General features: G+C 36.9%; 1 protein-coding gene across 2 annotated transcripts; it reads left to right on the plus strand.

Annotated features, from left to right (window-relative positions):
• Nucleotides 1–7,650: 7,650 nt before the first annotated feature.
• LOC121324948 (serine protease HTRA3-like) lies at nt 7,651–22,869 on the plus strand. Of its 2 annotated transcripts, none has more exons than XM_041267163.1 (9): nt 7,651–8,651; nt 11,137–11,236; nt 12,737–12,959; nt 15,203–15,397; nt 15,920–15,952; nt 16,292–16,406; nt 17,713–17,770; nt 21,344–21,439; nt 22,039–22,869. In XM_041267163.1, the coding sequence occupies exons 1-9, from the start codon at nt 8,243–8,245 to the stop codon at nt 22,205–22,207; spliced, it is 1,398 nt and encodes a 465-aa protein (XP_041123097.1). In that variant the 5' UTR covers nt 7,651–8,242; the 3' UTR covers nt 22,208–22,869. The 2 variants fall into 2 exon arrangements, with proteins under 2 accessions (XP_041123097.1, XP_041123107.1); XM_041267173.1 differs by having other exon boundaries at nt 8,424–8,651; nt 11,132–11,236.
• The last annotated feature ends 798 nt before the right edge of the window (nt 22,870–23,667 follow it).

A 23,667-nucleotide genomic window follows, 5' to 3' on the forward strand; every position in this document is an offset into this window, starting at 1 on the left:
GAAGAACATGATGAATACCAACCCTGAATAAGGATAAGAACATGGCTGTCCTTGAAGAGACAGACCTTGCCCTTGATTTTTAAGAAGCTTTCTTTGTACTGTAATTCTCCTACCTAAAGTGAATATTTTTAATGGCTTCTTTTGCTTCTTCTCATGTTGCATAAACAACTAAAGCAAACTCTAATGTATGTTTGTAACTGTATTGGATCACTTCAGTCTGCACCTGTTAAAACAGAGAGAAGAACAGCAACAGCATTTAGAAGCTTGTCAAAGCTTGTGTTGACAGCCAATGTATCATAGATCACCAAAGTCTTAAAGAACTATGTACTAAATTTAATTGTCATCTGTAACAGGACTGGGAACCCTGTGCAGGAGAAGGGGCAGAGTAGAGCCCTGCTCCTATAAAGTGTATTTGTTTTGTATTATTATTGTATTATGGTTATTTTTATTATGAATTATTTATTGTATTTGATGGTGAAAGCCGCGTGGTTATTGTTTATGTATTTATTTATTGTATTTTGATATGACCTCGAAGCACTGTGTGTTTTTGTTATTTTATTTTGAAACGTGTTCTGGCAGAGACGAGGTAAAACTCGTCCTCTGCCAGGAATGATTAAAAAACTCGTGCAGAAGGTGGCCATTTCCCGAATTAACTAAGTGATTTAATTTGTTGCTAAATCGGGAGATGACCACCTGTATATAAACCCACAGCTCTCTGCACTCCGGGTGGGTGTACGTTCCCTTAGTGTTTATTTCGTGTTCGCGAAGATTTTTTTGGTTAAACTTTTACTATGTGAGCAGTGTTTTTTGCCTGAACCTTGTATTTATTTTTGTGTTTGAATAAACGGTGCACGGCGCACCACTTAGCCGTCCTGTCACAACATCCCATAAAGATTAAACATATTTATTAAACACTATCCCACGTCAACTTATTTTATTTATTTAATGTTAACAAATCACAATGAGTAAATTAAGAAGACCATTACAAGCCATATTCACAGATATTTAACTCGTTTTAAATTAGTAGCAATTTTTGTTTTGTTAGTTTGCCAAATGAGAAACAAACAGCTCAAGTGCTATACTTGTTTATTTGATACTGAAACTGAAATTAAGCTGTTTTTTTTTTTTTTTTTTTTTTTTTTTTTCTGTTCCTCACCCAGTCTGGATTGATATCAAGCACATCACATATTTTGGATGCAAAGTGTTTAGGGTTTTCCAGTGCTGTGTGAACCATCCATAAGCAGTATTAGATAAATAGCCTCTGAACATTGAATCACTGCAAAAACATGCAAACCCCAGGAACACACTGAACTTAACTGGAAGATACACACAACAAGTGGAACAGTGGGTGTTATGAATTAAAACAATCTAATGCTTTGGAAAAGCTTATCATAGAATGGATTCAAAGGAGGAATTGTGAAACTCATTTCACATAAAATCTGCTTATAATTAACTCTGTTTTTTCTTGCAATGTAATTGTCTGCTAAACTACCACTACCAGCATGCTTCAACAGCTATTTCCAAACGTCATGAAAAATAATATACTCGTACTGTATGAAAAAAAAGATGTATTTTCTTCTTACAAGCATACATTTTCATAGGACATACCGATTCCATTACTCTGGTGGCATATTTGTAATCATTTAAGTATTTGGACATGGTTGCTTCAGTGCTAATTCAAAATGTTATTTATCTGTAAGAAAATACACCTTGGATGAGTTTCAAAAGAGCAGGCAGTGTAAAAAAGCTTATCATACATGAACCTGCTTTTTTTTTTTTTTTTAATGATGATCTACTCAGGACCTAGACAATCCATGAGGTTTATAACAAATCTAATTCATCTAGTGTTGAATTTAAATCAAGGGAAGTAATGTTAAAACTGTACAATGCACTAGTAAGACCTCATCTTGAATATTGTGTTCAGTTCTGGTCACCTCGCTATAAAAAAGATATTGCTGCTCTAGAAAGAGTGCAAAGAAGAGCGACCAGAATTATTCCGGGCTTAAAAGGCATGTCATATGCAGACAGGCTAAAAGAATTGAATCTGTTCAGTCTTGAACAAAGAAGACTACGTGGCGACCTAATTCAAGCATTCAAAATTCTAAAAGGTATTGACAGTGTCGACCCAAGGGACTTTTTCAGCCTGAAAAAAGGACCAGGGGTCACAAATGGAGTTTAAAAAAAGGGGCATTCAGAACAGAAAATAGGAGACACTTTTTTACACAGAGAATTGTGAGGGTCTGGAATCAACTCCCCAGTAATGTTGTTGAAGCTGACACCCTGGGATCCTTCAAGAAGCTGCTTGATGAGATTTTGGGATCAATAAGCTACTAACAACCAAACGAGCAAGATGGGCCGAATGGCCTCCTCTCGTTTGTAAACTTTCTTATGTTCTTATGTTCTTATTTCAAAGTTTTGTTTTTTTTTGTTCTTTACTCTTACTTTATCATTCAAGTTTCACAGCCAGGTGATTACAAATGGTAATGTCTGACTTTTTAAAACAAGTTAATAGAGAATCTTGTTAGTCACTGCAGTTATTTTATCTTTAATAAACTCACAATTTCCAGAAGATGCTATCTTGATATCTGTCGTTATCAGTTGTTAGATGCTGTCTCCCAGGCAAACTGAAGAACATATGAAAGTATTGACATTTTAGGACTTTCCTAGTGTAAACGTGAAATCATAAAAACCTTCATTTGTTAAAAAGACACTAGCTGAAAACGGATTAGTAAAACATTTTTGGAATGTATTTTTTAACAAACCCACATGATAAGACCTGTCTGTAATTGTATAACCACTTTCCTTTCCAAAATCAACACAGAAGCATAACTTTCTTACTGGTGTTCAGCCTTTTCCAACAATAAAATGAATCTTCCAGACTTTATGGGTCATTGTACAATTACATAATAATAAACATACCTTCATTATCACAAAAAAGGAAACAAACGTTTTCTAGAAAATTGTATTGCCTTATGTAAACAGTGCAACATTGCTTTCAAAACATGTTCCTGCCTTGTGCTCATTCAGATGGAGACTGGAAATGTGCTGACCTTTTTGAGTGAAAGCGTCCAAGCTTCCATTATACAGTATATTGTACAGCCCTTTCTGAATATAATTACAGTCATTTACCTTCTTGAATCAGAAAGGTTTAGTCCGATTTGTGGTTACCAGTGGTTGAAAATGCTGCAATCACATCATGCTCCCCTCAGAAAATGTCAGTTTCAGCTTCTCCTTAACCTGAAAGTTCAAACTCCACCCAGCTCAATTCAGAAAACTGAAACTCTGGTAACAAGACACATCACTTACCTGAGTGACAGACAGACCATAGAGTGGATGTTAAGCAAGTATTAACGGACTGACTTCCTGCTAACAAGAAAATGTAGAGATAGGTGTTAATTTTCATTTAACCTACCAGCAAACCACAACAGAGGTTTATTGAAGAGTATACATGTAGTCTTTGTTTTATTTCACAAACACAAAGAACAAACTAGACAGCTGAAAATAAATCTCTTGCACAAGGGTTCTTAAGAAATGATTTTGTGGCTGCGATTTCTAGCACATTCCACAAGTGGGTGATTTATATTTCTTTATTGACAATGTTGACTGAAGCATTAACTAATTTAGACACGGTCTTTCATTGCTGCACTAAGTTGAATAATGATTGGACAAACTGGGGAGAAAACTGGTGGTAAAATAACTTGACAAAAATTAAGAAAGAATTGGAGCATTCCTACTCAGACTACCGCAAAGCATGGGCCCTTATTCCAAATTAGGATATATAGATATATTATATATTATACAGATAGACAGGTGGGCATTAAATTACATTATTGACTGGTTGCATATTTTTTTTTTTTTTTTTATGAACATATACAATCATTTTCAGCCCCTATGCAGAGTCCTAAAGTTTCACTGGCAACTGGTCCCAGCCATTTTTTTAAATTATAAAACCATACTGATGTCATTTATATTGATAACTGTGTTTATTTTGTTTTGTTTTCAGACATTTGGCCTAAATGCTTTTCATTTTAAAGTGATGAACACAGACCACAAATATTGCTTGATATTGCTTTTTTTTTTTTCCCCTGAGCCCTTCAGGTGTGTGACTTTATTTGTAATTGAATAACCCAGTCCCCCCAGTTGCCACACAATCTCTAATTTACTCTCTTTTTGTATTGGGTCCCAGCTCTAAGGGTACAATATTTATTAGCAGCCCTTCACTATCTGCACTGAAATTCTTTGGGCGCAAGATCTACGACTTGTTTTGACAGATGAATGGGTGTCTAGTCAGATGCACTCCTCTTCCATCTAAACTGAACTAAGACATTGCTTGTCATTGCGTTTATTACTTTTCTTTCAGTGTTTCTAAATTCAGCACTAATTGAGTGTTGAACAGTTATGGGTGATATTCTCTTATGAACCACAAGATGGAGCAGTATGATTACATCATTCCTTCAAAACTTAATTTTACAGTTTTGAGTTTCCAAATTATATTATAGCAATAAAATGTATTATTAATATTCAGTTAGTCCTCATATGTTTAACCATTAAAGTTAGCCCGGAAATAGTGGAACAATCACAAAAGATGAATATACTTAAACCTTTTCCAAAAGGTCTCTTGCACATTCCTCTAAGGAGTTGTAAAAAGACAACTTTTTACAACTCGCTATCACCTCAAACCCCTTTTTCAGCCAGACATTTATGTCTTTGTAATAATCATCAGAAGAAAGTAAACTACAGTTTAAGGTGTCTAATATTACATATGGAGCCTACACTACAGGTGAATAATAGTTGTACAGCGAACAGGCTGACTACTCATGTTTATGCACAGCCAGTGATGGGGTATCCCATTTCAAAGCACTATTTTCACAGCTGCATTACTTTTCCTTCAATGGCAGTTTATACATTTGTTAGCCATACTAACTCTATGGGGTTTAAGGTAGGTTTTTATAGTGTGGGTAGATATTGCTGTGTCTTAGCTGTGGAAATAAATGAGACAAGCAAATCTATTTAGCTTGATTTGATCCTGTAACACACTATCTCAGAGGATAATGCTGCCTTCATGTTTTCTTGTGAAAATTCACCTTTCAGCAGGACAATGGTCCAAAACACAAGGCCAAAGCTACACTGGAGTGGCTTAAGAATAAGAAAGTGAATGTCCTTGACTGGCCCAGTCAAAGTCCTGACTTGAATCCTATTGAGAATCTGTGGAAAAACTGCTGCCCATAAGTGATTCCCCAAGCAACTTGAGAGAGCTTGAGCAAATCTGCCAAAAAGAATGGGCACAAATTGCACCAAGCCGGTGTGCAAAGTTGGTAGAGACTTACCCAAAAAGACTGCCAAAGGTTAGGGTTAGGGTTAGGGTTAGGGTTACTGCCAAATTGCTGCCAAAGGTGCTTCCACCAACTATTGAGTTGACGGGTCTGAATACTTATGCAATCAACATATTTCAGTTTTTTCTCTTTAGTTTTTGCTGACATTTACTGTAACTTATCTTACTCTTAGATGTCTTCAGTTTGAGCATTCAGGTTTTGAATAAAATATTAAGTTTTAAAAAAATGTGTATGCATCATTTTGTAATTTCACAAAATGGGACACCATAGGAAGGGTCTGAATATTTTTGCAAGGCACTATGATTATATAATTAAATAAATTAAAATTAAAATTAAAGTTAATTAACTGTAAAACATGCCTTCATATTTCAAAAACACAAAATATGTGCCTGATGGTTTTGAGGTTGTTAGTGGGGATCTCTCCTTCCTAATGGGGTTTTAATATCATGTAGGAAAGCATGCATTTAACAAACAGTCTGTGACAGGCATTGCAATATGATGATGTCACAATAATTTGCCTCAAGACTGAATATCTGTGGGTATGCAGCTTTCTAAAATGTATATATTATTTGTGGCCGAGATGACTGTTTAGCTGTTCTTTCTTTTAAACATAGTCAGAAGACATACTTTGACTCATGACATGCACAAAATTCATCAGAAGTGAAATAAATCACTCTTGCCTTGACCTTGTGCAATGGAAAATATTTTAACAGGAAAGACTTCTACTATGGAGTCATGTGTATTTTATGCAAGAAGCAGGTGTTAAGTGCTAATTCCCAGAGTTCAACGACCCTTTACACGCAAGAAGGGAACTGTGGGCTATGCAGTTCAAGGCAAAATGCTTTTAAAATAGCTTATGTACATAATAAAGCATCTTATGTGTAGATAATAAACCCATTAGATAACTTCAATCGGGTCCTGATCACTGCTCCAACTAAAAGCAAGCAACTAATTTAGCTCTTCATAATTTTGTAGTGTTCAAGGGAAAGTATGCATTAGGGTGGGGTTAACAAAGCATCTGCTATAACGGTTTAAACGTGCCATAAAATTGGTCTTAAAATACACATATTCCAACATCCGATGACTTTTAGGAACCATGATTTTATTTATTTGTATGTTTATTAGACACATTAACAAAAAATAAAATAAAAAATTATTATTATTATTACATATAGTATCATATTACATCTAATATCGTCATATAGCAGTATGGAAATGACATATAAGACATATGACAAGTATGACCATAGATATATATATCTATATAATATATATATATATATATAGATATTATATATATATATATATATATATCAGGAAATACTATTATTCAGGGTTAAAGTCCTTTATGATAATAACAGGGTAAAGTGGAAAAATCCTTGACACCTAACTGGACTCAGAATTAAAAGAAAAAAATATATTGCTGGCAACTTCAAAGACCAGACATGATCAACATTATATTTATTCAAAACCACAATTTTAACAAAAGACAGACAAAAAAAAAAGATGTTTTAAAACTGGGGGCTACTGGCTACTACGTAAACCATCTATACGTAGGTATAGAGAAGCACGGAAGCAGGAATGGTTTTCTCAAAACAAGCACAATGCAGCAATTATGATGACACAGTGTCTAGATAATATAAAGTTGAAATAAGGTGTCCTAATCTATTTTTACTCATGTATTTATTTATTGAAACTAACATTAACTTAAGGCTACAACACAGCATGTGCAATGTGCAAACATGTTACACTAGAGGAAGTAGTGTGAACTGGGTTATAGCTGTATTTTAAATGTTACTTCAATGATATGCCATGAAAATAGCAGTGGAAAAAAAAAAAAAAAATTCTTGTGATAACCCTGAGTCATAATTCCATTAACTAGAATTCTATTTTTTCCCAAGATAACAGTTGGGTTGGTTGGTTCACTGCCTCTTGCATGTTGGAATCCAGTAAGTCTGCAAGTAGTACAAACAAAGCACAAATTTAACAGTTAAGCTGTCATATAATGAAATGAATGGTTTACTTTGGAATGTACTGTGTTGTACTCACTGTAGTAAACACATCTGACACTACGGTTGTAGGAATAGGTACAATTTTAGTATGTTACTGTTATTTTCTTAATTTATGAAATCCCATTCAAGTTATATTATTGTGGAATATACACGCTATACAATATTTTTTAAAAAACGTACAGCAGACAGCGCTGCGGGCCTCCTCCTTCTCACCACAGTCCTGCAAGGGCCAGCCCACTCTGACGGGGGGCCATGATGACAGGGAATTTGGGGGGGGGGGGGGGGGGGGGGGGGGGGGGGGGGGGAGGACTCTGCCGCTACTTCTCTCCGCCGCACCGGAGACGTTCTGATGACTAAAGAGGGACACAGATGTAACTGCTTCACTTCTTTGTTTGCTGCCACTGCTTGAGGACAATTTGAACAACAACGTGGGACAAATAAACTACTACAAACGGACCTCAGTTTTTTTTTTTTTTCCTTCTACTTATTGACACATGCTTTCTGCCTGACTAAATCATTTCGAGTTTGCTGCCAATTTTTTTTTTTTTTTTAACTGGCTAAGGACAGGTGCTTTTATAAGCGTTTCACTGCGGATTTTAAATACATAACATTGTTTGCTTCACTGCGTGAAGTCGATTTTAAATATACCTTGCAGCTTCACATTTTGCCTAGTGCAAATTCCCCTTTTTCAGTAGAGTTTTGCTTTTAGCATAACTTTATTTGCTCAAGACTAAACACAGAAACACGTCGTTCTGCTTTAATGACAATTAAACCCTTTTGTAAGTTTTTTTTTCTATTATTATTATTTTTAATTAACTGAGCTTATTATTTTGCGCGAACTCACTTTCGTTCATTTTTGTCCAATCTTACACATTGTTCTGTTACAAAGTCTTGAAGATGCAGCTGTTTTTCTTTGGTGCAGTTTTGCTTTCTTTTTATGGTCTTGATAAGGCTGAGCCAGGACCGAAGTGCCCAGCGCACTGTGCTGTGAGCAAATGCCCCAGCCCCAGTTGTCCAAGCGGCTATGTACCTGACCGGTGTAACTGCTGCCTGGTGTGCGCGCATGGCGAGGGTGAGCCTTGCGGGCGCAAAGATGATTTACCGTGTGGGGACGGACTGGAGTGCAAGCAGCCGGCAGGCAAGCGCTTTGCAAAAGCTGTCTGTCAATGCAAACTAGGATACAAAGTGTGTGGCAGCGACGGCAAGACTTACCGCAACGTTTGCCAGCTGAAATCTATAAGCAGGAAAGCGCAACAGCAAGGACTGCCCACTATTACCCAGGTTCAGAAAGGAGCTTGCGAATCAGGTAAGTCATTTGCCTCTAGAATTACTTCAATGACTATCAGCACGTGGTGTACCAGAAAACACCTTAAATCGAATGAATGGATACAATGCGATTAGAAATCCTCATCGAACTGGTGGGGGTCACGGAGCCTTGACTGTCTAATAGGACATAAAGTAATACTATCAAAAGTGTTAACTCTAATTTGGCACTGAATACAATTTGGAAACATAAACATTTCAACCCAGCCTGTAAGCTTCACTAAAAACAGGAAACACTGGGAATGTGTGTGGGTGTCGGCTTTGATCTCACTGACGTGGGCTGACATGACGGCATGACCACTATTTAAAAGTTTATGTAGATTACCTCTTGCCATGGGTGGATGCCAGCATTATGAACTCAACTTTGTCTGGGGATTAGTCAAGCCTGAGCTGTGTCTGAAACTGAAGCACATGTATTGTGCACGGGGGAAGGCAGCAGCATACAGAGATATGTAATCACATACAAAAATATGTGATATATAAGCCCGATATACGCTCCTTGCAAAGGAGCCGGCTCTTTTGTACAGCGGTATCGGCGCTATGCTTTAACGCGATAGATCCCGGGTTTGAGTCCGCCCTCCGCCAGTGTGTGGATTGCCCCGCCCTGTGTATTGCGCCTGCCTGCGGCAACCGGGATCGCTACATTGGTGTTAGAAGTGGACGCAGGTACCTCGGCACGCACTCGTCGGACTGTAGCCTGGTGAGCAAGTCCGGGGCGGACAGGGGAGAGTGTAGCGTGCACGGGGGAAGGCAGCAGCAGGGCAGGTAGGTGACGTAATCACATACAAAGCATAAGCCCGATACAGCGGTATCGGCGCTATGCTTCAGTGCGAGAGGTCCCGGGTTTGTGTCCGTGTGGATTGCCTCGCTCTGTGTGATGTGCCTTAATGCGGGAACCGAGATCGGTATACTTTAAACCTTGCAAACATAGATTCATTATTCAGAAACAGTTAATTATATCTGAAAATTCTCACCAGAAGTGTAGCTTAGTTTAAGGCACCCAAACACAATCCATTATATCATGCATAAACATATTTGTGGTTTATAATTGCAGTGAAACCTCCACTTATTCATCAGACATTGTATATAGTGTTGGGCATTACTGCTTAATTAGCATACCGTTGTCTCAATGAAAAAATAAGCATGTGTCATATGTATAATGAACTGAACAGTGCCCACTTACAAATGATCAAAGAATTCAGAGATGTAAAACCCTTAGAGTATGAAAACCACTTGCATCATACCAGTTGTTGTGAGGTGTTGAAAAGAAGTACATTCTTCACTTTTAACAGGAGAAAAAATAAAATGGAATAATAAAATGTCATAGTCAAGACACGTGAGGTTTTATACATAAACACATTAAAACCGTAACTAAGTGTTAAGAATCCAGTCGAATAATGTCTTGGAAATACTCTGAGAGAACACTTTACCATTTCAACCATTTTATTTTAATACTATGTTTCCAGAGGTGCAGCCAAGGTCAATGTTATTGCAATGGAAAAATACGAGCCTGGCTCTTGCATTGTGGTCACACCGCTAGCTTGCACTGTGATGGGTCGCAGGTTCACACCCAGCCTCTGCCCTGTTACTTGTGTATAACCTTTAGTCTGACTCCGTATGCCAGTACCTATTAAATATAAGTTGTTGTTTTTTTTAATATATAAAGACAAGGGGTTGAAATGAGGACCACCTCCAGAACACTGTTAATAGGGTGTTGGGCAATAATCCATAAACCAGGGTGGCATATATTTGTAGCTTTTCTTTAATACAGAATACACAGCAGGGTTTCCATTAACTTAACCAAAAGGTGTGTCAGTTTGTGCCCCAGCTCTTTTAGTGCAGTTATTATGCAAAAAGTATTTTTCAGGAAATAGTGGTGTAAAGACATAGTTAGCAAATTGCACCAAACAAACACGTCTCATGATGTAATGTACTAATCTCAGTACAATGACCGTTTCTTTATACAGCCCGAGCATTCCAACAGCCAAAATTCAAGATACTTAAACTTTGACTGAATAGTATATTAATTGGAATCTGAATATTCTAAATCTTAACATTTTAAGGAGCGCTTATTCCTCGCGATATATATATATATTATACAATATATCTATATATATATATATATATATTATAATATATATATATATATATAGATAGAGAGAGAGAGAGAGAGAGAGAGAGAGAGAGAGAGAGAGAGAGAGAGAGAGAGAGAGAGAGAGAGATAGATAAATCTGCATCATAATTTTGCAGCTTTTCCCATGATAATATATATTTAGGTCTACCATTGTTTATCGGACAATGCCATGTTTTAAAATATAATGCATCATGCCTCTCTGGGCTTTCCGATGCTTGCCTATGCTTTACCATGTTTTCACTACACTTTGCTGTGCTTTACTGTGGTAAGCCTTTATAAGGGATGAACCTTTACATGTGTTTGTTAACATACACAATTCTTTCTGCTAGTATAGGTCCTCAACACCCCAACAGTCCAAGATACAAGTTTAACTTCATTGCAGATGTCGTTGAGAAGATTGCACCTGCAGTCGTGCATATTGAGCTCTTCTTAAGGTAATTGTAAGCAGAACACTTCCATTTTATATACCCTACTTTGCTTTCTGAGCTTTAAATACTATGCAGACATCTTTATTTATTGTTTTGCCTACACAAATAAACAGTTTCTATTATAATTATATAATAATACTACAGCATGCCATGCCAAAATATTTTCAATGAAGGAAAAATGGGTGTGGCTAAATTTGGGTAAATATGAAAGTGATGCCTTATGTTTTAGGTTCAGTTATGTCTATGACTATCTCAGATTTTCAAATATTATGTACACAACAACAGTTTAAATGGTGAACAACTGTTCAACACAATGATTCATCAGCTGCTGTTAAATGTTCATGTTGTTTCAGAAATGTGTGTGCATGCAGTCACTCTTTTGCAACACAATAGAATAAATGATTATTAGCAGATGCTTCTGAGCATTACAATGAACAAGATGCTTGAAATACTCCAAACGCAGGACCGTGAAGAGCCAGTTTCCGTTGGCTACATTGGAACTGAGTAAAGAAAATGAAAAGGAAAGCAAATAGTGGTCTATCTGCTTTTCTTATAGTGTTCTATCTGCTTTTCTTATAGTGTTCTATCTGCTTTTCTTATATAGTGTTCTATCTGCTTTTCTCATACTGTTCTCTCTGCTTTTCTCATAGTGTTCTATCTGCTTTTCTTATAGTGTTCTATCTGCTTTTCTTATAGTGTTCTATCTGCTTTTCTTATAGTGTTCTATCTGCTTTTCTCATACTGTTCTCTCTGCTTTTCTTATAGTGTTCTATCTGCTTTTCTCATAGTGTTCTATCTGCTTTTCTTATAGTGTTCTATCTGCTTTTCTCTATCTGCTTTTCTCATAGTGTTCTATCTGCTTTTCTCATAGTGTTCTATCTGTGTTCTATCTGCTTTTCTGCTTTTCTTATAGTGTTCTATCTGCTTTTCTCATACTGTTCTCTCTGCTTTTCTTATAGTGTTCTGTTCTATCTCTGCTTTTCTTATAGTGTTCTATCTGCTTTTCTCATAGTGTTCTATCTGCTTTTCTTATAGTGTTCTATCTGCTTTTCTTATAGTGTTCTATCTGCTTTTCTCATAGTGTTCTCTCTGCTTTTCTTATAGTGTTCTATCTGCTTTTCTCATAGTGTTCTATCTGCTTTTCTCATAGTGTTCTATCTGCTTTTCTTATAGTGTTCTATCTGCTTTTCTCATAGTGTTCTATCTGCTTTTCTCATAGTGTTCTATCTGCTTTTCTTATAGTGTTCTATCTGCTTTTCTCTATATAGTGTTCTATCTGCTTTTCTCTATAGTGTTCTATCTGCTTTTCTCATAGTGTTCTATCTGCTTTTCTCATAGTGTTCTATCTGCTTTTCTTATAGTGTTCTATCTGCTTTTCTTATAGTGTTCTATCTGCTTTTCTCAGTTATGACTGGGGTAGTCACATATAGGCCATTTGGATGAGAAACATCGAGAAAGACACAATTGAGTTTTTGTTCTTTTGTTCAACTGTTCTTTTCCTTTCAGACATCCACTGTTTGGACGCAATGTCCCTTTGTCCAGTGGTTCAGGATTTATTACGTCTGACACTGGCCTGATTGTGACAAATGCTCATGTTGTATCAAGCACAAGCACAAGTGCAGGTCGACAGCACCTGAAAGTGCAACTACACAATGGTGATACTTACGAGGCCACAATCAAAGACATTGACAAGAAGTCAGACATAGCAACGATAAAGGTTAACCCTCAGGTAAGTTACATTCAATCTGCTATACAATAACCATGTTTATAAAAAAATTATTTTAGACTCGGTGTTGAGTCTTGTAACAAAGGTTATTTCTCATAATAAGCACAGAAGGAATTATTCTAAACACATACAGGATGAATGCTAGGGTAGCTGGCATGGTTTTACCTTGCTATGAATTCAAGACAGATCCCTGCTATCTATGTTTATCTGGTTTGGTATTTATCATTGTATCTGCGACAGGGATATAATGGATGAGTCCATACGGACATGCATCTTAGAGCTTACTCAATTGTGATGAAGCTTGGCTAGGAACTTCCTTTGCACAAGTTATTGACATGTCAGTATCTGGATATATAATGGTGTGCCTGTGCATCTGTCTTTCTACATAAATAGTACCTATGCAATTGTTATCCAATTGTGATCAAACTGGCTTACAAGCTATCGAGTGTATCAGAAACTGAGGTGATAACGAATATACAAATTCTGGAAGAAACTGTTTTAATGTGAGCCTGCTGACATATGTAGGAGTAAGTCTGTCCATCCTTATGTCACATACATTTTGACCTGTGCGTTAGATGGATGTAGGCCATGGTGGGCTGCTCTTTCAAGATGTGACAGCTCTAATTTTGTATTCAGAAACATGTTGCCATCACTTGGGTGTACTTATTGAGCCTCAGTGTTTATTAAGTGTGTCTAGAAATCCTTCATATGTTGTTATTGTTGCTTTTCTTTTCCTGTAAGATCTTTGGACAGTGCTCTACTTACAGTTGTGCTTGAAAGTTTGTGTTTTGGATTGGCCAAGTCAAAGTCCAGAGCTCAACCAAATAGAAATGTTGTGGCAAGACCTGAAGCGGGCTGTTTATGCAAGACAGCCCTCTAATGTGAAGCAGTTGCAGCAGTTTTGTAAGGAGGAATGGGCAAAAATTCCTATTGAAAGATGTGAGAGACTGATTAGTAACTATAGGAAACGTTTGGTTGATGTCATCGCTGCTAAAGGAGGTGCCAAGAGTTATTGAATCAAATGGTTCATTTACTTCTGCACACAAGGATTTTTGAGTTTCTGTTACATAAACATGTTTTGTTAAATAAATAATGAAAATATATCTTATTTTTTGTGTGTGTCTGTTACTCAGGTTATCCTCATCAACAATCTAGATTTAGATGAAGGATCTATAAGGTTCTTTGTCTAAAATATATGAAAAGAAAGACCACCCCATGTAGGGTTCACATACTGTCAAGCAGCACTGTATATGTGTGATAATTCTTTACTAGTAAGAAACTCTGCTAACATTAAACATGCTATGCCCTTCAATGTGTCAAAAGAGAAAATATACTGTAGTGTAGTTAGTAAGCATGGCTGACTAGTGCTTACTACTCCTGTACTATGTCTTTCTCACTTCAACAATGGGACCAACTTTACACAATGGCAATTTTTTCGTAAATATGGACCTATGTGTGTTTTGTTGCAAAAGGCATTGTGGCAGGGCAGAAGCCCTGCTGCTGTAAATAGTGTATGTGGGAATGTAAGGTTGGCAGGGATGTGGTTAAATGTGACCTTGCGAGCAGTCACAGGTGTGGCCACACTTACAGCTTGATGTTGTTAGATTCAAGCAGGATTACCCTGGCTTGGCTGAATCGTACAGAGAGTTCACTTCGCTGCACACTAGTATTTAGCGTCACTTCAGCAGGGGTGCTCAAAATTAGGCCACTTGCTTTGTGTTGACTAGACAGTAAATGAGGGTTTACGTAATTTGGCTACTGTTTAATTAGAAAGCACTTGTAAGTTGCAGCTGGCACAACAAAAATGATAGTAACAAACATACCGAAAAAAATAATTGCATAAATTAAACCAACAAAATTATTTTTGACAGTTTTATTTTCCTTCCTTATGTATTACAATGATATGAGTTATGAATTACTGTGGCAATTACCTTTACATGTAAGTCTACTATATGCACAGTAAACATGCTTGTGACAACGCTTCATTTTATGAAGTGAGGTGGAAAAGAATATGAGAATTGCAGATATCTTTATATAAATGTTTTCCTATGGGCTTCGTCAATAGGGCAACACTAATATGCTTTCCCACTCAGAAGTAATTTTATCTAGTAACGCAGAAACGACAACAGCGAATTGCACAGAAACACATATAACATGATATTAAACAGGTATTTAAATCTAGATGACATGAAGTATTGGTACATTCATGCAGGCTGACATTGCTTTGTTTTTTTTGTGTTTTACAGAAAAAGCTGCAGGTGTTGTTGCTGGGCCTCTCTTCTGACCTCAGGCCTGGAGAATTTGTTGTTGCTATAGGGAGCCCCTTTGCTTTGCAAAACACAGTAACTACTGGTATCGTCAGCACGGCTCAGAGAGATGGGAAAGAGCTGGGCCTCAGGGATTCCGATATGGACTACATTCAAACAGACGCTATTATCAATGTAAGTGAAAAAGCATGCTTAGAAAATGTACTGTTGCACATGAGCCATCCACGATTTCTGGTTGGTTAAAAAAGTATAAAAAGTGTATTGGGTCTGATATACTTGCCTGATGATGGGAAGCAGTTTAGTCTCTTGAAAACCATTCATATGGTAAGCACTGTAGTTTTATCTTGAATAGGCAAAAAAAAAAAAAAAGATTGAGAGTTTATATTGTAATCCGAATAACAATCTATATTAGAAGAAACTCTTACCGTTCATGAGCAGAGATATTTGTGCAATTATTGCTGTTGTCAGGAAATATTGATCAGACGACTCACATCCATTCATAACTATGCACTCACTGTCCTAGTCTTCTACCCCACAGAAACCTGGTGCCAATTTAGTGTAGAGATGTTGAACATATACATTGTGCTCAGTCTATTAAACAAAAGTTCCTGTGTGTCACTGGTAATAGTCCTAGAACAAATGTACCACATTTATTGTTACTGTTTCTCTGTTTTCTCTTTTTAATGTCCTCTGCAGTATGGAAATTCAGGAGGCCCTCTAGTAAATCTGGTAAGTAAAGTGAGCTGAGAAGATCATAAAGAACTCAAATATGTCTACACACTATTCAAAGAGAAATAATGAAACTGAATATTTGACATGGGCACTTCCCTTCTACTACTGTGGGACAGGGTGGTAATATCAAGTCAAGTAATGCTCATATTGATTCCACCAGTATGTGTTCATGTTATCTCTGTTTTATCTTGTCTTGAAAGTAATAGGCCTTAACTGTAAGCATATAACTAAAGTTTAATGTGTTCAGCTTTTTAGTTCACAGTAGCAAGGTGTCTACAAAACCATTCTAATTCATTGGTAGTCTTGATACATACTGACTGTCCACTCTTCCAATAGGATGGAGAGGTGATTGGAATCAATACCTTAAAGGTGACTGCTGGAATCTCATTTGCTATTCCTTCTGATCGAATCAGACGGTTCCTCAACGAGTCTAATGACAAACACAGCAAAGGTAAACCTCACAGTTAGCTGTAAGGTTATTTACATTCTTCTGTAGTTCACTGAGGATACAATCAATTGAGACAGTGAAGTAGTTTTGCAAACTATTACAAAATGTAGGTATTCATTTTAAAACAGAAAAAAACCCATTTATTTTCAAGGCCAGGAAAGCAATCCATAGTTTGAAAAATCTTCCTCAATTTATTATGTTCTAAAATCACAAGGTGATGTTAAATCCTCAAAATGGATTGAGGTAACCAGTAGAGTATCACAGGGATCATTATTAGGTCCTCTGCTCTTCCTAATCGTTAATAGTGAGTTAGATTCTGGTATAGTAGCAAACTTGTTAAATTTGCAGACAGCACAAAAATAGGAGTAGTGGCAAACACCATTGCAGCAACAAAGGCCATTTAAAATGATCTAGACAGCATTCAGAACTGGACAGACACATGGCAAATGACATTTAATAGAGAAAAGTGTAAGGTACTGCACGCAGGCAATAAAATGTCCATTATAAATACCATATGGGAGATACTGAAATTGAAGAAGGAATCTATGAAAAAGATCTAGGAGTTTATGCTGACTCAGAAATGTCTTCATTTAGACCAGGGGTCTCCAACCCTGGTCCTGGAGAGCTACTGAGGCTTTTGGTTTTTGTTTCAACCAATCTCTCAGTTACTTAATTGAACCAATTACTGACTTAATTAGTCAAGATTAACAGGTGTTTCAGATCTTTAGCTATTGATGATGTAAAGACACCTGTAAAACCTGCTGGACAGGGGCTCTCCGGGACCAGGGTTGGAGACCCCTGATCTAGACAATGTAGGGAAGCTATGAAAAAGGCTAACAAGATGCTTGGTTATGTGTTGAATTAAAATCAAGGGAAGTAATGTTAAAACTTTACAATGCATTAGTAAGACCTCATCTAGAATACTGTGTTCAGTCTGGTCACCTCACTACAAAAAGGATATTGTTGCTCTAGAAAGAGTGCAATGACGAGCAACCAAAATTATTCCTGGTTTAAAAGGTATGTCTTATATTCATGAGCCAATCCAGAATGAGGAACATGTTCCGAACATAAATGGTCTAACAAAACACTGTATTTGACCAGCACAACATTATGTTTAATAATTAATAATGCAAGCCCATTCCAGTGATACCTACTAACAGCGTGAGAAACAGCAAAATGTACAGACTGCCAGTATTTTGTCTACTTAGTATTTTTTATTTGGACATTGCTATTGGTTGACAACAATTGAAAAAGGTCTTAGCAAAGAGTTGTGAAAATACTGTGTATTATTTTTGTTAATGTTTTTCAGAGGTTAAAGCTGTGAAGAAACGTTTCATTGGCATACGAATGCTTTCTATTACCCCAGCGTAAGTAGAGGACTACTCTTAAAAATCTTATTTCCTTGAACACTTGATATTTTAATGTTATGTGTTGAAATATCTATATTTTGCTGAGCATGTAAGAAACAAATGAAACTCTGGCACTTGTTTATAAATCATTAAGGTCTGTTTTAAGGAATGTTTTTGTTAGGGACAGTTTTTTAAAGCCCATCTTGATCAACTAAACTATGCTTGCTGTTCGTGAAACAGCTTTTCAGCCATTAAAGAGTATTTGAAGAATGTTTAAATGACATTCCTTAGCAGTCTTTACTTTGTTTGCAAACAGGGCCTATAATGAACGATGTATTAGTTCATGTCCATGTTTTCTAATCTGTCACTTGAGTTCGGTTCTTTAAGAGCATGATATTAAATTAATAATGGTTTGTTATTCAAGCAGCTGTAGACATGTATGCTAATAAACTTTAATTTTAACACCAGCTTTAAAGATATAGTGTCAAAGTTTAAACTTCATTCATTTTCATTTATAAACAATTTTGCCTTACCTGTAAACTTTTTTTTTGTGCTGTATATTTTCATTCTCTCCTTTTTTCATTTTGGAGAGAACAGCCTTGCTGTTGGGTAATCTGAGTGAATCCTTTGTGCATTTTTATTTTACATCCCGGAAATAAATGTCTAGTCATCAAAGTGCTACTTAAAAATATCACGACTTCAATAATTACCTGCTCACCACAATAGAAGTAGCCTGTCTTTCAAATGACACCACTTTGTCAGTGGAGGAGAATGACAACCAAACACTGGCGCTGACCCCAAAACCAGCGCAGTCTTTGTACAATGAACAAAAATATAAACATGTAAAGTGTTGGTCCCATGTTTCATGAGCTGAAATAAAAGATCCAAGACATTTTCTTTACGCACAAAAAGCTTATTTCTCTCAAATTTTGTGCACAAATTTGTTTACATCCCTGTTAGTGAGCATTTCTCCTTTTCCAAGATAATCCATCCACCTGGCAGGTGTGGCATATCAAAAAGCCAATTAAAAAACATGATCATTAAACAGGTGCACCTTGTTCTGGGGACAATAAAAGGTCACTCTAAAATGTGCAGTTTTGTTACACAACAGAATGCTACAGATGTCTCAAGTTTTGAGGGAGCATGCAATTGGCACGCTGACTGCAGGAATGTCCACCAGAGCTGTTGCCAGAGAATTGAATGTTCATTTCTCTACCATAAGCCACCTCCAACGTCATTTTAGAGACCAACCTGCCTCACAACCATAGACCACGTGTAACCACACCAGCTCAGGACCTCCACATCCGGCTTCTTCACCTGCGGGATCGTCTGAGACCAGCCACCCGGACAGCTGATGAAACTGTGGGTTTGCAAAACCGAAGAATTTCTGCACCAACTGTCAGAAACCATCTAATGGAAGCTCATCTGCGTTCTCGTTGTCCTCACCAGGGTCTTGACCTGACTGCAGTTCGGCGTCATAACCGACTTCTGTGAGCAAATGCTCACCTTCGATGGCCACTGGCACACTGGAGAAGTGTGTTCTTCACGGATGAATCCCGGTTTCAACTGTACCAGGCAGATGGCAGACAGCAGTGTATGGCGTCGTGTGGGCGAGCAGTTTGCTGATGTCAATGTTGTGAACAGAATGCCCCATGGTGGCCCCATGCTGGTTATGGTATGGGCAGGCAAAAACTACAGACAATGAACACAATTACATTTTATCAATGGCAATTTGAATGCGCAGAGATAACATGACGAGATCCTGAGGCCCATTGTCGTGCCATTCATCCGCCTCCATCACCTCATGTTTCAGCATGATAATGCACGGCCCCATGTTGCAAGGATCTGTGCGCAATTCTTGGAAGCTGAAAATGTCCCAGTTCTTCCATGGCCTACATACTCACCAGACATGTCACCCACTGAGCATGTTTGGGATGCTCTGGATTGACGTGTATGACAGCGTGTTCCAGTTCCCACCAATATCCAGCAACTTCGCACAGCCATTGAAGAGGAGTGGGACAACATTCCACAGCCACAATCAACAGCCTGATCAACTCTATGCGAAGGAGATGTGTCGCGCTGCATGAGGCAAATGGTGGTCACTCCAGATACTGACTGGTTTTCTGATCCACGCCCCTACCTTTTTTTTAAGGTATCTGTGACCAACAGATGCATATGTGTATTCCCAGTCATGTGAAATCTATAGATTAGGGCCTAATTAATTTATTTCAGTTGACTGATTTCCTTATATGAACTGTAACTCAGTAAAATATTTAAAATTGTTTCATGTTGCATTTGTATTTTTGTTCAGTGTATTTAATTTACTGTAAACAATTACTTTGCAGCAGACATTTTAAGAAAATGTAATGACAAAGTAAAACAAGTCTAAAACTGATAGGCCATTGAGTTCATGCTTCCCAGATGATTCTGCTTCCCACTGATGCAAGGCACACTGTATCTTAGCAACCGAAGAAGCTACTACCTGTACATGATAGCTTGGCGGAATTCTCAAATGATAACACTATGTAACACAATTTTTGTTACTGGGTAGTAAGCGTTATTTCCTACTTGCTTATGTCTCAAAAGTATAGAAAATGGCTATTATTCCCCACAAACTTTGCTTTTGTGACCAGGACAGTGATATTTCAAAATATCACTATTTCCAATGGGAAAACGGGCAAATGTGTGTCTTTTCATTCACATAAAGTCAGAAAAAAACAACATATGAATCCAAATTAACATGTATTTATAGTAAAGTAACACAAAAATGACTACAAATTATAAATGACTACGATTATACTGTAAATCTCGATAAACTACTCACTTCTAAATCTTTTGCCATTTTCTATACTTTTGAGGCATAAGCAATTAGGAAATAACACTTACTACCCAGGAACAAAAAAAAAAAAAAAATTTGTTACACAGTGTAATAATAGGTGCATCTACTGACTAGTGACCTATTACTACATGAACAAAAAGAATGAAGACACTAATTCTGGGATGGCAGCCAAAAATATAAATGTACCACCAAGCTTTGGGATAGATTGGAGTTGCCCGAAGCAATTAATAATGCTATAAATGTTATTTCAAGTGATCTGGGAAGATAGCACCAGAAGGTCCAGTACATCTTAAAGGTATTGTTATGACTTATATGGACATGATGCTCGCTCTATAAGTTTGCGTAAAAGATAACCTCAAGAATTATATATAAAATATGAATTAGAGGCCACATATGCAGAGAAATGAATTATTGTTCTAGTAGTAAGCAATTACTAATGAGGGCTTTTCAGTCGCAAAACTCTGACAGGAAATAATAAGGGTGTTGCCAGTTGTATACTCCCACAGAAACACACCATGTACTTGTACTTTGCGGATGAAGCATTTATTATACTCACAAAATACAGTACAGTCTGAGGGTTTCTTAGTTTGGCTAGCTTTTTTAGAGGATCTAAACTTGACTGGAATACATTTTTTTCCCCTGAAATTAACAATGTACAAAATGATCATGCTAATTAGTTTTTTTCTTTTAAAATAGCAAAAGTGGTATCAGTCACATACATCAACTGAATAGAAATGTGCTTCTGTGTTTAGCCTGGTTGAAGAACTGAAGCAGCAGAATGCAGATTTCCCTGATGTCAGCAGTGGCATCTATGTGCTTGAAGTCGTTCCAAACTCCCCAGCTCAAAAGTATGTGCATTCCATTGAAATTGTAAAGATGCTCCTTTCCAGTTAAAGCTGTCAGTTTCCCAAAAGCCATTCTCACCTGTATTTATTTTCAGTGGTTTTGTGCTTTGACCAAGGGTATTTTTCAGTTTTTTAATTTAGTCTGATGTTAGGGCCACTGGTTTGAATTTGACACGGCTTGGGATTTTCATAATATTAATAAAAAAAAGCCAGTCTGACAGATCTAAATTCAACCCACCATAGCTGGACTGCTTTGCTTTATATGTGGAGCATATTATATGTAGTCTTTCTGATGAGCTATCCTTTTACCAAGTAGCCCCTGCCTCCCCAGCGCCACCCTGTAGCAAGTCTCTTCTTTAGGTTCACCATCCCACACTGAAGAGGCAAAGCTGGAGTTTTGTGGTGCCCCACACTGAAAGGGAATAAAAGCCAAAGCTTTTTTCTCATTCATCTACTTTTATATATGAACTCAATTGGTTTTCTTTATAATAACTCTTTCAGTTTGATTATTTTAATAATTCTTTATTATGTTTTTAGAATATTGAGACATTAAATGAGTGTGCCTGCTACTTAATTGAAATTCTTTTCTCCATCTGCAACAGAGGTGGAATCAAAGATGGGGACATCATCGTCAAACTAAACGGACGGCCTTTGTCGACAACCAGCGAGTTGCTGGAAGCTGTGGTAAATGAATCTGCGTTGCTCCTGGAGGTTCGCAGAGGGAATGACGACTTGCTCTTCAACATTGAACCTGATGTCATAATGCAGTGAAACTGGACTAAGTCATTTAGAACTATGAACATGGTCCTTCAAATGAGGGTGTTTTAGCTGGCCTTACTTCAATGAGCCAATGTGACTGGGCTGGAAGTCACTGCTCCCAATTACTGCAGGACTGGCTACAAATATAGAAGCATACTGAACCAGTGATGAGTAATGTAAGGTTTTGAGTATTTTTCCCAATTATATTTACAACATTTCATTTGTTTAATTTAGTTGTCATTTAGAATTTTCTTCAGTACTTTTTTTTTGCACACAAAACTGTATGAAAAACAACAGGTAATGTTTTGAGTTGAAATATAGATATATCATGTGTATTTCAGAGAAATTGTACAGCATATGGATTTCACTGTATTCTATATAACATGACGGTGGTTCAGGAAACCTAAACTTATGTAACATATATGTTCATATATGAAAGTGGGCCATATATACTGTATGTAAGGTAAGACTGCTGACCAGATGAGCACTTTTTTTTATCTTGGCAGATCTACAGAATAATTCTTATAGAATTGATGTCATAGCAATGTACAGAGATCTATGCAACAGAAACATCACAAAAATCAAGCTGCATGGACTCACAGCTGCTGTAGCGCACATTGTTAAGGCAAGCTTTTGCTGGAGAGTATAATATCATTATACCACAATACCAAAAATGTGTATATGTTTTTCTGTTCTATTAATCAGTACTGAACTTTTCTTTTTACAGATACACAATTTCAAATTTTCTTTTTACAAGAAATACAAACAAATATCAAGTATTTGGGAAATTCGCAAAGAAATCTTGTTAATGAATGCCTGTTTTTAAAAAGTTTTCTTTTCCTTGAAGAGGACAGGACATCAACATCTTGGCACTGCCATGACTCTAACACATACTTCTTTAGTCTTAATTAAATAGAGAGCCTACTAAAAGTTAATTGAAGACATCAAGTGAAGACATCAGGAAACCACTACATCAATGTGTATAGTATTTCTTATTTGGATGCTATACAGTGCCAGCAAAGGGATTAGTCTGAACTGTAGGAAACAACTTCATCTTGGACAATAGTTAACTTCTCTTGTCTATTTTCTTTTGTGGATCTGAAGGTATTCATTTAAGCAGGAAGGTATTCAACCTTTTTTAGGTACATTGGCCAGAAGGTTCCCTTATTGTCAAATGCATTGTGTTTTACTGTTCTAATAATGAAAATACACATTTGCACTATGTCATCCAGGTTGCTATTGACCCCTTTAAGTCAGATTATATAACATAATTCTATTGTTGTGTTGATAAATGAACATTTTCAGGAAACAAGCCCCAACATACTGTAAGAGCACAATTCTTAACACTTATTACAGTAAACCATAAAAACACAGACAAGTGTAGAAAGTATAGTAAAGCACCAGAAAGGGTGACATATGGTCAGGAAAATAACAGCAAACTGCAAAAAAGGACCTTTAGAAATGTGCCCGTT

This window comes from Polyodon spathula, chromosome 1 (assembly GCF_017654505.1).
Source record: "Polyodon spathula isolate WHYD16114869_AA chromosome 1, ASM1765450v1, whole genome shotgun sequence".
NCBI classification, from domain to species: domain Eukaryota; kingdom Metazoa; phylum Chordata; class Actinopteri; order Acipenseriformes; family Polyodontidae; genus Polyodon; species Polyodon spathula.

Coding starts and splice junctions, on each gene's coding strand:
- LOC121324948 (XM_041267163.1), top strand. CDS start 8,243: ATGCAGCTGTTTTTCTTTGGTGCAGTTTTGCTTTCTTTTTATGGTCTT. Junction 12,960..15,202: donor CGATAAAGGTTAACCCTCAG/GTAAGTTACATT, acceptor TGTGTTTTACAG/AAAAAGCTGCAGGTGTTGTT. Junction 15,953..16,291: donor GAGGCCCTCTAGTAAATCTG/GTAAGTAAAGTG, acceptor CTCTTCCAATAG/GATGGAGAGGTGATTGGAAT.